This window comes from Asterias amurensis, chromosome 22 (genome assembly GCF_032118995.1).
Source record: "Asterias amurensis chromosome 22, ASM3211899v1".
Classification (NCBI taxonomy): Eukaryota; Metazoa; Echinodermata; class Asteroidea; order Forcipulatida; family Asteriidae; genus Asterias; species Asterias amurensis.
In genome coordinates, this window is record NC_092669.1 from 2,246,062 (window position 1) to 2,261,988 (window position 15,927).

A 15,927-nucleotide genomic window follows, 5' to 3' on the forward strand; every position below is an offset into this window, starting at 1 on the left:
TGAACTTTAGAATCAATAAGCTTTCAGATGGAAACTTAGCTCTGGAGAATTGATTTAGGTACTTGTTGTACTAGCTTTAGAATCAGTGAGATTTCAGAAGGAAACTTAGGCCTAGCTTTATGAACAGACACCAACTTGAAATAATCAAGGCCAAAACATGATTAAGTTTTTATGATTAATCATCATAACCACCAATATTATTTATTTTTCATAAATCATAAATAACCAGGACATTATTTAACATCGTAACTGGATGGATATTACATGTACATGTAGTTATCTTTCCTTATCCGAACTGGCGACTATCGGTACAGCTAGAACTGTTGCTGAGGGTGTTGCTAAAAATGCCCTGTACTTCACCGTACAGTTATGTGGCAATCCAGCCTCAGTCGTAGCAATAGCGGCCAATTTGGACACTGCCTTTTATTCAATTAAAGGAACGTTACAGAATTGGTAAGAAACAAAAATCGTGAAGATCACAGATTTACATTAAACTTACAGTCTAATGATGATGATAGTTGAAAACATCCCTTGAAATTTTTCTGTCTGAAATGTCATATTTGATGAAAAATAAATAATCTAATTTTGCGTTTGGAGTTTATCGCTCAGTGAGCGTTTTATTCATTTTTATTTTGGCATCGATGCAATGCAAAATTAATTTGTAATCTTTTTTTTTTTTACTATTCTCTCGTGACCCAGATGGCCAATCAATCTTAAACTTCTACAGGTTTGTCAGTTTATGTATATGGTGAATTACATAAAGTGCTCACACTGCCAGTAACTGTTTTGTTAGCAAAAAACAATTCTGTAATGTTCCTTTAAGTAGGAATAGTTTTGAAATTAATACCGTTTGCCTTAAATACACCAGCCCATTAATACAAAAGATTGCTAACCATTTTAAAATATAAAATTTAAAAGAATTAATAACAAATATTAACCAAGGGAAATGATACAAATCAAAGTGAGGTCTGAGCAAGTCTTTCTCACAACAAAGCTGACGTTCTGGTAGACTTGATTCAAGTCCCATTATCATGTGAGAGCAAATCGCACCAACTAGCAAACAAGCCGTATAGCAGTGTGCCCTCTCTGTCAAAATGCAGCTATTGCGGCGCGGCACAGGTTTGGGGTATGCCATTCGCCCATAAGTTTTCTGATTTTGACAATAAGCCTATTCCGAATTACAGCTGCGCATGTCCCTTACTGCTGACAACGCAATTTGTCTATCTCCCGTGACCTTTAGACAATGGGTATTGTCTAAAGGTCACGGGAGATAGACAAATTGCTTATGGGACTGAAAATGAAAGGAATCTCACGGGATTGGGACTTGAGTCAAGTCTAATGTTCTGGATGGCTGTACTTTTAATGGCATTTCACTTCATCTGAGAAGTGCCCGTTTTTAGCGGGGAAGTCACGTCAACATAAATAATTCACCCTTTCTTAATATGGCAAGAAATATTAATTATGGAAGAGTTGCTTCATAATTATTAAATGAAAAATTAAAAAATAGAAAAGTTTTTTTAATTTTATCTGATGAGCTATTGTAAAGAATTTGAGCTGAAGTCATAAACGAATAAAAGAAGAAAGAAAAAAAGGAAAAACACATTTTTTGGACAGCATGTCTTCAGCTGCAAAAATATTCAACTTTCATGCAAAATGTTTATGAAAAAAAGTTGTATTTACAGAAAAATGAGAATACTATGGAACCTTTGAGTAGCACATACATTTACTTCAGCTGATGCTGTATAAAGGCTTTGGAATTAAAGATTTCTCAACCTCAGGTCAAAGGTCAAATGACGAGGTCAAAGATCACATGTCACTGGGTAAGGCTTCCTTTGTTCTGAGATACTCGTTGAATCGGGCAAGTCCATATTCCTGGCGGAAAAAACAAATAAAAAGTAAGTATTAATTAAGAGAGCCAAACCAACAATGAGAACGCTCGAACACGACTTTGGCCAATTTTCAAAGAGGTGCTTAAGCACCAAAAGTAGCTAAGCACAACAAAAACTACGCTTATCAAAATATGGTTACTAGCCAAAATGCCATTTCACATGAACAATGTGTGACTATTATCATGCCGATTGTTGCTAAGCAGAAACGATTTAAGCAACAGCTCCTGCTTAAGCAGCTCTATGAAACTTGGCCCTGTTAAGAGTGAGCTTTTGGACTGAAAGTAATAAATTATGTTTCATAACAACTACTGATCTCGTCTTGTCATGAAGAGGAACTTTTACTCACCATGTAGCCGAACGTCGTATGAGAAACTTTAGCTTGGACGCAACTCCATGTGGTCCACAAAAAATGTATAATCGGAGTAAACCTGAAGAGAGATTCAAATCAAATTCATAAAATACCGGGGACAAGTTTAAACATTCTGATTGGTCGAGAGGAGATCACATGGCCAAGTTGAAGAATGGGATGTAAACACCTTCACAGTCTGCTAAAACATGACCTGGGGTAGATTTCACAAACATTTTATAACTGTTAAACTTACAACTAGTCCTATAAATCTTTAGGAGCCATTACAAACTTGAGGCTAGTTCTAAGTTAGAACGAGTAACTCGAGGAGGTACGACCAGTCTTTACTCTTTGAAAATCCACCCCTGACGACATGATCAGGGCCCGATTCCATAGAGCTGCTAAGCACACAATTTAGCTTAGCATGAAGTTTCTTATTCGATAAAAACAGAATTACCAACCAAATTTCCATTTGTTGCATATTGCTTTTTACTGGTATTCAGCTGTTGTTTGCTCATCCTGAAAATCATGTTGAAATATGGTCAGTAATCCTGTTTTTATGGAGACAGAAATTTCATGCTAAGCACATTTTTGTGCTTAGCAGCTCTATGAAATTGGGCTCTGATGACACTAGTCAAAGAGGGCTCTATCAGATGATTGGGCAGAGTGTGCAAATTTCAGTGCCCAGCTCAGTTGGTAGGTCAGACATTTGGCTGATGCAAAGTTTGAAACTCGTGCAAAGAGCAATTTGGCACTCAACACTTGTACGGAAATTCAACACAGATTCGAGGCTAAGGGAGCGTCTCAAAAGTCGGATTGCCTGATATGTTCAAATGAGAACACATCCAGGTCCCGCCGGGCATAAACATACTAAATGTTTCCCACTGGTTCGCTGGCATATCCTTATTTGGACTGTCGCTACTGCCCTGTTGCCGCATGTTCCTGAACAAGAATCTACGCACACCCAGTGGAACGGTGGCCTGTTTTAACCCCTTTGGGGAGTCAGTCTGTAAGTGAACGTGATTTTTTTTAAACATTTTTTTTATGCACGTCGCCAGACACACAAGGCCTGAAGGCCACTTCAAGGTGTGGGCTACAATCTTTTTTTCCCAGAGGCCGTTGCCACCTTCTTGTAGGGCTAAAACAGGGTTGCCCCTTTTACAGTCCATACGGATGTAGGCCTGGCCGGTAGAGCAGAGAAAGCACTACCTCCCAAATTTTACGTAGCAAGTGTCACGACCAGGAGTCGAACCCACACTCGGCTGGTCAAACACCAGAGCTTGAATCCGCCGCTCTTAAACGCTCGGCCATGACGCCAACAATGGTGTTGTGATACCATTAAATTCAACTGTACCTCTGTATCTCTCGAAGCATGTCTTTCTCGACGGCCTCCGCCGTCTTGCGGTTGCATTCGGGACTGTCCCCATCGCCTCGGTCGCCCTCGTCTTTAAACTCTGCAAGGTAAGTCCGGATGAACTTCAACTGCTGTTCTTCCGTTGGGAAGTCTTCAGGGTTCAGAGAGAAGAACGGCGCGCTCTCTTTGTTGTTATCGATCGCCCACTCGCAGAAATGGTTAGCCATGTCTGACGCTCTGTTAATGAAACAACAACAAACTTTTCATTTGAATTTTTTTGATGTTTGACCGAAGCATGCTGAATTGAACAAGGTCTTCTGAATGCTTTTTACTGGGCATTTATATTGGTTTTGAAACTCCCAGTTCGCAAGCTGCAGCGTTCCATGGTTTTCTCTTCATAATTCTTGTGAAGAAAAAAAATGAAAAAAAAAATTTGCGCATTAGCCGAAATGGTATTGCTAGTTGAGAAGAATGGGTGAGAAAGAAAGAAGCCAGGCTGGGTTCAACTTATGGAATAACAATAGCCATAAGCCAGTTATACAGATGAATGGTTCATTGTTGTTGAGGCCATCTGGTACGAAAAGGTTCATTGATGCTAAGGTCTTCTGGCACGGAAAGGGCTAGGGTCCAATTTCATAAAGCCATTTGGCAAAAAATAATGCTTAGCAAAGCAAACAGTGAGTGGGGCACCAGTTCCAACAGTGTCCAACAATGTAAACTTTATGGATTTATTTCTGTGCTTAGCGAGTTTATTTGCTTACAGGGTTTATGAAACTGGGCCTGAAGGCCGAGTCACACTGCAGCGATAATGAAAACGATAACGATCATGACACAAAGAGAACGCATTCTATTGGTTGAATTGCTCCACGCAGAATACGCCCACGCTCGTTCAACCAATCAAGGGCGTGCATTGTTAACATTATCGTTTTCGTTCTTGTTATCAAGGCCTGTGTGATCGGGCCTTAAAGATACATGTAAAGTCAGACACTCACCTGTAGTTGTAGCTGGAATATTCAAAATCGATCAGCACCAATGAGTTTTCCTTCAGTGTTGGACTCCCTTTGGCCAAGAGGATGTTACCTAACGAGCAAAGCAAATTAGTTTTTATTTCTTATATACATCTTGTCTAGTAGATTACGAGGGTGAACCCCGATCAGCAATCAGCACTGCTTTCCATGGAGGTCCTCGATACAAAAATTACATTAGTGAAAAACACATCACAACTTCAAAATAGTTAAACAAGGAAACACACCATGGCCCCCTGCTCACAATCAAATCTTCACACAGAATTTTAGATTAAAAGACACAACAAAAAAAATGCACTCAGATGGAAGCAGGACATGTGAAAGCAGGACAAATAAAAAGGACCTAAAAATATAGACGACGTGACCTATGTTTACATTCGAATAGCCTTCTGTTGACAAAACACTGTATACGTCCTGTTTGAACGGGCAAAAAGATGCGTAGTCATGGTAAGATTGCATACACTTTCTAGCTGGCTGGAAACAAAAAGAGTTTGCCCGGCGGTATGCGCGCAAATCATGCTATGGTTTTCGAGTGAAGTCAGAGGTCATACCGTCTATAAATTACTAATTTGAGCTTGAAATGAGTGTTCTTTGGACTCGTGACGGGGGTGGGAGGAGGGGGTAATCGATGTATCCATGACCACTGAGGTGTGTTTACTTAAAGATGAGGCGAAAATCTCTCAAAAATGAAGATGACTTTCCTGTATGAAGAGAAGAGATGCGGAAAAGAGAAACAAGAACATTGTGGAATTGAGACTTTGAGGTGTCCAAGGTTCGTCAACATTGTCAGACTTTTCAAAATGTTGAAAACTTTGGACGACCCCTAGTTGCTCACCTTTTCAGTAGATGAAATTATGAAATGTGAAAATTAAAAAGTCTTTAAATTCATTAATTATTTTAAACCATCTCTAGAAATGTAAAGGAAAATAATCAACAATTTCTTTTGCCGCCACGAGGCACCATCGTCTCCAGCACGGCCAATGGCTCCGCCCGAAATCTGAAATGACCCTGCCTCAGCAGGTTACGCCCGAGTCCGCCCTGAATGAAATTTGCATGGTAGCAGTTCCAGCGGCTCCGCCCGAAATCTAAAATGACCAGGCCCAAAATCGGAGATGACCACGCCCGACTCCGTCCTGAATGAAATTATCAAGCTAGTGGTTCCAACAGCTCTGCCCAAAATCTGAGATGACTACGCCCAACATTTGAGATGACCACGCCCGACATCTGAGATGACCACGCCCCTGAATGAAATTGTTAAGCTTGTGGTTCCATTTACCTTCTTGACAGTCGTTATGACAGAAAACAACTGGGCTCTTGGAATTGGCAATCAGTCCCCTGTGAAAACGTTTGTAGATTGGAAAAGGGAAAGAAAAAAAGAAGAAATGAATTGCTGAAACTTAACAACGCTTGGGGTATTAGACGAGGGACTAAATCTGCAAAGTTAATCTACAAAGATAATCTCCAAAGATTATCTCCAAAGATAGTCTCTTAATCAGCAGTCTATCCTGTTAAAAGAGGTCTTCCCAGCCAATGTCATCAGAAATTCATTACATTTCCTAAACACGCATTTACATTCTTGCATTTTCCTCTAATCCAATTATAGATGCCAAGTCAGATTTATGGCCCCTAACATTAAAAAATAGATTTTTTTGTGTGAATGGTATTTCAAAGAGTATCACCCGCTCTAACGGAAAAAAAGTTTAACTTTTACTTTTAATGGTTAGGAACCCTGACAAAAATTTCAAACGTTTCTTATAAAACACTTGGTCACGTGTTATATTGTCGGGATCCCGACAAAAACAAATTTTGAGCACTTTATTTCACTGCTACTAATAATTGGCAGACTTTTTCGAGCAATGGCTCAATTGAAAGTTTGTAACTTTCTCGACCCCCATCAAAATACCTATTGAATTTTAAATCAAAATTGTTGGGTCAAATCGGCCAAAAATCTGACATAGCATCTTTAATGGATCAGTGAATGGTTAAATGTAACTGGTGAAACTGTGAACTACTCCTTTTGACAGAGCCTTTTGGTTCAACAGAGCATTCATTGTCAAATGAACTTGAATGAGCCAGGTGTTAAAATGAATGTACATTTGTGAAAACGGCTGGGAAAATCTACCCTAATAAGAAACAGAAAGAGAGAATGATTTCCACAAACAAATTACACTGGTATCAGTTCTGAAAATTCAAAATTTAGTTGAGAGGGCAAGGCAACTTTGAAGGGTCGGGCACCTAGGGCAAGACCAGGGGCAACGGAGGTCGTTGCCACCGTGTAATTAGCCATTTGCGTGTTAGATTTGAATATTGTCTGGTACATCGCGTGCTTGATCAACGAGTTATTAATATTATTATTATTATTTATTCGGCCAAGATTTCAACAAACAGTACAAGATACAATATTACCATACTAAAGAAATATAACAGTATACATGGTATAAGAAACAATGAGTGTAAACTTATGACACCTAGAAGAATTGTAAACTAATGATTGAATGAGACAGAGCACTGGCAATCAAGCAAGACAATTATAAAAACAGACAGGACAAGCCCATTCTAAGATGGCCAGGATTAATAAAATGTGAACCTAACCACTGTGACTCGAAAGCCTATCAATCAGTTGAATGAATTGAATTGAATGCAAAATTCTGAATGAATGTGTATGGCACAAAGGTACCAGGGGTGGATTTCACAAAGGTAGTCCTAACTTAGGACTAGTCCTAGGCAATGCTAAGAGGTAGGACCAGTCCTAAGTTAGGATGAGTTACTGGACGTAACTTAGGACTAGTCTGATCTCTTAGCATTGCCTAGGACTAGTCCTAAGTTAGGACTACCTTTGTGAAATCCACCCCAGGGTTTGCTCATCTGGAGGTTGCTACACGTATACAAAAGCTTGCCCCAAACCATTTGACAAAGCAACTGTCTCTATAGTCTGAGGAATTCAAATGTAAGCAGTACATTGTGACTAAACGAGTCATTGTACCAGACATTATTCAAATACAACTTGCAAATGGCTAACTCCAGGCATGTGGCATCTTACTCAATGGGTGCGTTCGTTTAGCTTCCCCGGGTCAACCCCGGTGTGTGGCGTGTCTTTTTTCCAGGATGAACGTGTACAGATAATTACCCACGTTCGTCCTGGAAAAAAAACCGCCACACACCGGGGTCGACCCAGGGAAGCTAAACGAACGCACCCAATGTAAGTCAGCACTGAGATTAAAAAACAAATGTGATTATCATTCATCATAAATTATCCCTTTTATGTGCAAAGGCTGTCAGTATTTTTAAAAATATTATCAGCACTAAACCTGAACTACAAAACTGAAGTCCATGTTTAAAGACAAATATTTAGAGCACATGCATTTTCTTATGTTGTTATCAAAACCATAATCATGAAGTCAAAGTCTACACGTCTATTTTGTTGACGAGTCCAGACAGGGTGTGCCAGTTTCTTCAGTGAGCAAGCCATCTGGACCAGTTAGCTGTAGCTATTCATTGCTAAAAGCAGAAAATATTTCTACAAAAACGTTACGTCGCCAACACTCATCTTTTGGCGACTGTCACACAGACTAAATTAAAATCCTACTGACTCACACAAAGGATTATTCAATTAAAATAAACAGAACCCCCCCCCCCCTCTAAAAAAAAAAACCATAAACTAAATGGTGTGCCCATCATCCCCGTTGGCTGTCGTGCCCTATTTTAGAAGAAGCTCAACATTTTCAGTGTTATCCAGACAAACTGGCTGCCTGCGATTTATTTCACCATTAAGTATTTTACGGCAACCAAAATTTTGTGGGTCGCCCGTAGTTTTTTTTTTCCACTAGCCTGCATGTGTTGTACACACAACATTTGCAAAACTTGAAGAAAAAAAAAAGTGCACATTTTGGACGATTTTATCCAAATTGAAGCCAACAGCTTAAAAAAAAAAAAGGGAAAAAATTAAAGTTTCTTCTTACTTTACGAATTGGAGTTGCTTGATGAGGTCATGTGATCTGATCTGATCCAGCATCCGCTGTGGCACTGGATCATCTAACTCAACCGACAGGGCAATATTTGTCCACCTGTTATGGGAACAAGGTTGATGCAGTCAGTTTCATGTGTCATCGTCAATTGCACACTCATACCCAGGGTCTTGATTTATAACAACCTGGGTCCAGTTTCACAGAGCTGCTTAAGCATAAAAAAATGGTTAGCGCAACAAAGTTATGTGTACCAGAATAAGGTTACCAGCAAAATTACCATGCCACATGTACCACTGGTGACTGGTCTCTTGCTCATGTATGCTAAGCAGATTGTTAAGCAAGATTTTCTGCATGTAAGCAGCTCTATGAAATTGGGCCCTGTAGTGATGCCCTCACGGAGATTTCCCTATTTTTGTTGCACTTTTGTTAAATGAGATATTGCTCAACTCACAAGGCTGGTCGGCCACTTTAAGGTGAGGGCTACACTAACTGATTTGGGCTGGCGACCCAGATCAACTGTCAAGAGGGGTACGCTACCACCAACTTCTGAGGGCTGAAACATGGTTACCCAATGGACCCTTCCCATGAAATATGTAAATTGCACATAGCGCGTGCGCACTAACGTTTTGGTTGACAAAATGAGGGAGCATCGCGCTGTTTTGTACACGGCTAATGGGTCGGACGCAGACGCGATTGCGCGTCTGCTTAGTGCACAACTCTATGGTGTTTGCCAACCAACAGGGTCTGTACGCATGCGTGAATGTAAGTAGCATATTTTATGGGAAGGGTCCATTCATACGCTGTAAGGATGTAGGAATGGATACCATCCACTAGGAGCCTGGCTGGTAAAGCAGAATAGACTCTGCTGCTGACAACACCAAAGCTTAGAAATCTGTTGAACCAGACAGCTGGGCCATGACACACCATAATGAACAAAGTGACTTACTTATCTAAGACCTGGTTGAGCCATCTTGGCACCTTGCATAGTGGCAGGTCCATATGGTGGAACTTGGCCAACTTCTCTGCGATCTCCGTTGAGAACTTGGGATCCGACAGTTCCTCCCTCGTCAAACATCTTGACTGGAAAGAACAAAGACAGGGGAAATTTGTTTACTTGGGTGTCATTTCACAAAGTGTTTTGATTCCTCAATTTCATTTCATTTAAAGGCAGTGGACACTATTGGTACTACTGTGATGTCAAGGACTCTCAGAAAATTGACTGTACATGTACTATCAAAAAAGACAAAGAAGAAATTTTCAGTTTTAGGTGTAGGAAAAAAAAACCAGAGAATCGTTCCATGGAAAAACCCACACAGTCTTGAAGGGTCTCAAAACCTGAGCCACATAGTGCCCCAGGTGTGATTTGAACTGGGGTCTTAGACGTGGTAGGTGAGGAAAGATACTACTATGCCAACCCGACCACCCTAAATCTTTCAGGAATTGTAAGGCCGTGTCCGAATTGGCGACTTTGGCTACAGCTACGGCTAGATCAGCGCGTCTGTCAGTGTTGAAGAATAGCAGACGCGCGCGCCGTAGCCGAAGTCGCCAACTCGGACACGGCCCAAGAGGACAAGAGGATGTAGGACAATGTTGTTTTTTTTGTTGTTTTTTTTGCAAATGGTGTTTGAAGCTTTGCATGGTGTGGTGAATAAGAGTAACTATAAATATAAACATTAATAGTAAACTTGCGGGTACAACCATGGGTAAAAACTCTTTTGAAGGAGTGTAGGCTCTGAAAAGGCCTACTCTGCTCGTCTTACTGTTCGATACGTCAAAACCAAACCGGCTGTTTTCAGAGCCACCACTCCTTCAAAAGAGTTTTTACCCATGGTTGCACCCCGCAAGTTTACTATTAATATTTATATTTATAGTTGCTCTTGTTTTTTTTGTAACTTGAAACATGTGAAAAGGGAAGGGTTTGTACTCTACAAACTTTTGTTGTTGTTAAACGCTCTACTGATATTATCGAATATCGTGATATTAATTTGGACACGATTTCGATATCGGATGAATTTGGTTTTAATCGAAATATCGATATATCGCGATAATTGCGATATATCGATATATCGATTAAATATCGCGATGTATTTGCTAGCTGATACCCCATAGGTTTGGAGTAAAACCAGAAGAATAGGTCATTAGAACACCTCTCTTATACTAGGACTGTCTCTTCTACAACTTTTACTTGGAGTTTTAAGACTGATGATGTCAAATTTCATTAATCGCGATTATATTGAATATCGCGATATATTGTCGGCGATATATCGTGAATAAAATAAATCGATATCGCCCAAGCTTATACTGAAAAATGCAGTCCTCAGTCCAACAGAACCAGTGACTTAAAAATCATTAAAAAAAATTGATTGGCTCATTTGGGTTATTAATTGATTCTGACAAATGTCACATTGTATTCAAATGAAAACAACAACCCCCTTGTCAGAAGTTATAAGATAAAAAAAGATAACAAACAGATAGGCAGCAGAGCGTTCCATTCTTAATATAAGGGGTGGTGCAACACTGATTATTAAACAAATATCACAACAAAGTCAACACAGACATTGCTAGATTATGTCTCTATGAGTTTTGTAAGATCTGGTCTAAAACTTCACAGGTGCAACCTTCTACCACTTAATCTTAGGCGTTGACTTTGTACCGAAACAATCAAATCTCTTCTCAAAACATATCTTACATACTACGTCACAGGTTTCCAAGGACTTATTTAGTTGCAAGATTTAGTTTCTTTTCTTTGTTTTTTGGTTTAACTGCGCCTTGAACACCAAGCAGGGTGGATATGTGCATACTACAAGTCTTTATTATTACTATTATTATTCTGCCTATTATCACCAGGCCTGATACTTCACGGAGGCAACAAAGGCGATTGCCTCCGTGCCCCTGGTCATTGCCTTGGTGCCCTTGAAATGCTCTAGTAGGGTGCCCTTTAGAAAGAAGAAAGAGCCTTGGTGCCCTTGCCATTTTATAAACCTTATGCACATGACGTCATATCAGTAGGGCACCCTCACCTAGAGGTCAAAAGGAGGTTGTTCATTGGCCAATCCTGTACGCCACGGGTACAAATCTGTGCTTTTGGATTGTTTCGTCACCGTTTTTCCACTAAGATGGCCGCTGGATGACGTCAATGCATAAGGTCTATTACTGTTCAAAGCATAAAAGGCCTGCCTGAACCTTTATACTCACAGGAATGTACTGCTCCAGCCGACCTTCTGTAAAGACACCATACAGCCTCGGTCCTTGCTCTCGCTCCGACAGCAACGAAAAGATGATCGAGTCTAGCAATGGCGCATCGCTCTCGTAGAAAATCTCTCCGTAGACACGGAGCAGGACCTCTCTGGGTTCGTTCTTACGCCCCTTTTCATCGGTTGGGAGAGAGCAAAGGTACAGGTAGTTACTCAGACCGGCTCTATTTGAAAAATCAAGACAGAATGTTAGTGGTTGTTAATTGTGTACAATGTGTGGACTGCATTGAGTAGAACAACTTAGGCCTGTACGTTTTGTGTTCGCAAGGGCACCAAGGAATTTTCTCCACTATGAAGACATTTTTAATTGTTGCTGTGATAGCATTTTATGGCGGCTCATTTCAAAAGTTTTCGCATAGCATAGTCCTTCTGATTTACAAAAATTGACACGGCTAGGTCTTCCTTTCATTCTACTCACGCAATCCACATTCAAGCCTAGTGAACCAAGACCAACTTCAAAACGGACATGATCTTGACAACACGCTGATTAGTGTAAAAAAAAAAATTAAATTAAAAAAAATCAATTTAGGAGCAAAGTCTGTCATAAGTACTGCTAAAATTCACAACTTACATGTGATCCAGGATTTTTTCTGTGAAATTTCAGCCCTGCTTTTTTTAACTCCCGTATATTTTATTTAATAGTTTTTTTATTATTTTATTTTAAAATCAGGTCCCACAACTTGTCTTTCGGATCATTTTTGTTTTGTAAAATTGGTCCTTGTTCCTTCGACATTCACATGTTCAGTCTTCAGACCTTGAGGGCGCTCTGCCTGTTTGTCAGGAATATGGGATGACGATTTAGATGAAGCAAGGCACTTCTTGGCTCCGTTTCATTAGCACAAGCTAGCCACTGTGGAAACGAACAGACAAGATGACGTGGCTCTGTGTGTGAACTGACTCCCCTGTGAAATGTGAAAGTGTAATGGTCATAAGTGGTAGTTTTAAACTTAAGTTTCTCTCTATTTTTTTTTTTCTATTTTTTTTTTACCAAAATAAAACTCCCAAACTTTGAGTTTTTAACTTGTTTTTGAAACTGGAAAAAAAAGTCCTGAGCTTAATAAAAAATTAGCTGCAACTTAAACAACATCAGGCCTGGAATACATCGATCCAGTAGGCTCCGCCCATGACGCACGTGTGAGCAAGAACACGTGGGGCTCTCCAATGCCTTTCTGCACAACTCTATCGCGCGCCAAGATACGCGCACGCATGACGGACCTTATTTGTCGGACCTTTGTTGTGTTGTGATTAAGCTTGGGCGATATCACGATATTATCGAATATCGCGATATTAATTTGGACACAATTTCGATATCGGATGGATTTGATTAAATATCGCGATGTATTTGCTAGCTGAGACATCTTGCACACCATAGGTTTGGAGTAAAACCAGAAGAATAGGTCATTAGAACACCTCTCTTATGCTAGGACTGTCTCTTCTACAACTTTCACTTGGAGTTTTAAGACTGATGATGTCAAATTTCATTAATCGCGATTATATCGAATATCGCGATATATTGTCGGCGATATATCGTGAATAAAATAAATGATATCGCCCAAGCTTAGTTGTGATTGGTCAATACGCAATGGGGCGGAGCTTAGTGGATCGGTCAATTACAAGCATGCCAGGGATGCCATGCCTCCATTGCCCCTGGTCTTGGCCTTGGTGCCCTTCAAAAGTTCCCCAATTTGATGCAAAATGCCTTTCCTTTCATCAACATGTTCAAAGATGAATTTCCAGACCTGCATTCATCCTTGGATTTTCATGGATACGATATTGGAAAAATACATAGTACTTGACTAGTTGAGTATACATATTATTTTTAGAAACTGAAAACAAATTTAATGACATATTTAAAGGCAGTGGACACTATTGGTAATTACTCAAAATATTTATTAGCATAAAACCTTACTTGGTGACGAGTAATGGGGAGAGGTTGATGATATAAAACATTGTGAGAAACGGCTCCTTCTGAAGTGCCATAGTTTTCGAGACAGAAGTAATTTTCCAAGAATTTGATTTCGAGACCTCAGGTTTAGAAGTTGAGGTCTCGAAATCAACCATCTAAACGCACACAAGGGTGTTTTTTTCTTTCATTATTATCTCGGAAGTTTGATGACCAATTGAGCTCAAATTTTCACAGGTTTGTTATTTTATGCATATATGTTGAGATACATAAACTGTGAAGGCTAGTCTTCGACAATTTACCAATAGTGTCCACTGCCTTTAACAAATGAATGATGAAGGATTGAAGACATTAAAAATAATAATGAATGTTCAATCCCACCATGATTAGCCAAAAACTTGCTGTTCATCCATAATGAGAAAATAGGTATGACTACCTTTCCCAAATATACACACTTTATTTTTTACTTTTTTTTCAGTTTACCAAACAAATAGTTGCGATAACGTAACCCTCCTCCCGTCGGGGGTTTACACCTGAGCCCAATTTCATAGAGCAGCACAAAAATTTGCTTAGCATGAAATTTCTTCCCTCATAAAAACAGGATTTCCAACCGAATTTTCATTTGTTGCATATTGCTTGGTCTGGTATTCAGCTGTTGCTTGCTTATCCTGAAAATCGTGTATAAATTTGGTTGGTAATCTTGTTTTTATCAAGGAAGTAGCTCTATGAGTGTGAAATTGCATGGGCCCTTATCGCAACTCGTCGTAACGCGAATGAAAGGCGTTTGCAATGATACGGATATGTTTCCCTAACATTTTAGAAAAACAACGTCGATTACTTGTTGGTTTATAAAATATAAAAATAAATCCCCAAAGTGTAGGACGCACACCGTAAGTTGTCGCAAACGGAGGGTGCAACTTTGGACTCTAAACTAAAATGGCCAACAATTGGATGTGACTCAACCACCATTCTTTCTTTTTAAAATCTTCTGCTAAACTCACCGTAAGTCGCGTATCTGAAAATCACTATAATTCAGATGTCTCCACGTACCGCCAAGGTAGTCCCTACACCAGTTGAAAGCTTTCAGTCGAATTTCTTCACGAACATCTGCCATTATTTAGAGTCAAAAACCATGAAAATTACGTCCACTTCTGTCTCTTCGATATGCCAAGTCTAAAATAAAACTGTTGTTGATGTTTCGTCATGCTGCACACACAGCGTATCACTTCAACACGTGATTCTTGTTGTGTACGTGTACAAAGAAGAGCTTGTTGGTGCGTAGTCTCTTTTCGAGCTGCTAATTTGTGAGAAATGAAGACACGACTTTAAAAGAATGAACAAAATAGACAATTTATGATGAATAATGTTACTAGAAGTCAGTGGAATTTCTGTGAGATTTAACTGTGTTTTCAGCAAAGCTCAATAACAGTGTGTATGCGAAACACCTCGAAACCTGCTTAGCTGTTTTATTTTAAAAGTCCTGAAAATAAGACTACGGATGACGCGACGTGACCTTTTGGAGGTCACTGACTGGCCTCAATGCCCTGACGTCACCACGATCAAGGTCTTGGGGGCGGGGGTCGATTGCACATTGTGTGGGGGATGCTCGTAATAAAGGCATTTCTTGGAATTTCTAAGTGCGCTCACAAAATCTACTCATCTCTTCAACTCAGGGCTAAGGGGGAGTTCTGCTTCGTTCTACCTTCCTTGTACGAGTTGGAGTCTTATTATATTCAAATATCTTATTGACCATGGAGTAAGATTTCAATGCCATACTTGAATCACTGATTTGTTGACGTGACATCACACTTTGCTTATTCGATTAAGATAGATTCATACAGTTATAATTAAAGGCAGTGGACACTATTGGTATTTGTCAAAGACTAGCCTTCACAGTTGGTGTATCTCAACATATGCATAAAATAACAAACCTGTGCAAATTTGAGCTCAATCGCGGTCATCAAAGTTGCGAGAAAATACCCTTGTCACATCGCACACGAAGTTGTGTGCGTTTAGATGGTTGATTTCGAGACCTCAAGATCTAAACTTGATGTCTCGAAATCAAATTCGTGGAAAATTACTTCTTTCTCCAAAACTATGGCACTTCAGAGGGAGCCGTTTCTTACAATGTTTTATACTATATATCAACCTCTCCCCATTACTTGTCACCAAGAAAGGTTTTATGCTAATA

General features: G+C 39.8%; 1 protein-coding gene across 2 annotated transcripts; it reads right to left on the bottom strand.

The window, feature by feature from the left end:
* Positions 1–161: 161 nt before the first annotated feature.
* LOC139953641 (choline kinase alpha-like) lies at positions 162–14,965 on the bottom strand. Of its 2 annotated transcripts, XM_071953137.1 has the most exons (10): positions 14,738–14,965; positions 12,588–12,735; positions 11,775–11,945; positions 9,526–9,659; positions 8,574–8,678; positions 5,891–5,949; positions 4,582–4,669; positions 3,590–3,826; positions 2,236–2,317; positions 162–1,872 (listed from the first exon to the last, which is right to left on the bottom strand). In XM_071953137.1, the coding sequence occupies exons 1-10, from the start codon at positions 14,848–14,850 to the stop codon at positions 1,807–1,809; spliced, it is 1,203 nt and encodes a 400-aa protein (XP_071809238.1). In that variant the 5' UTR covers positions 14,851–14,965; the 3' UTR covers positions 162–1,806. The 2 variants fall into 2 exon arrangements, with proteins under 2 accessions (XP_071809238.1, XP_071809239.1); XM_071953138.1 differs by lacking the exon at positions 12,588–12,735 and having other exon boundaries at positions 11,775–11,997; positions 14,738–14,963.
* Positions 14,966–15,927: the final 962 nt, after the last annotated feature.

Excerpts from the sequence above, each read along its gene's own strand:
- LOC139953641 (XM_071953137.1), bottom strand. The coding sequence starts at position 14,850 with ATGGCAGATGTTCGTGAAGAAATTCGACTGAAAGCTTTCAACTGGTGT. Across the intron at positions 8,679-9,525 it reads CTCAACCAGGTCTTAGATAA|GTGGACAAATATTGCCCTGT; the intron begins GTAAGTCACTTT and ends TTCCCATAACAG. Across the intron at positions 3,827-4,581 it reads TATTCCAGCTACAACTACAG|AGCGTCAGACATGGCTAACC; the intron begins GTGAGTGTCTGA and ends TTTCATTAACAG.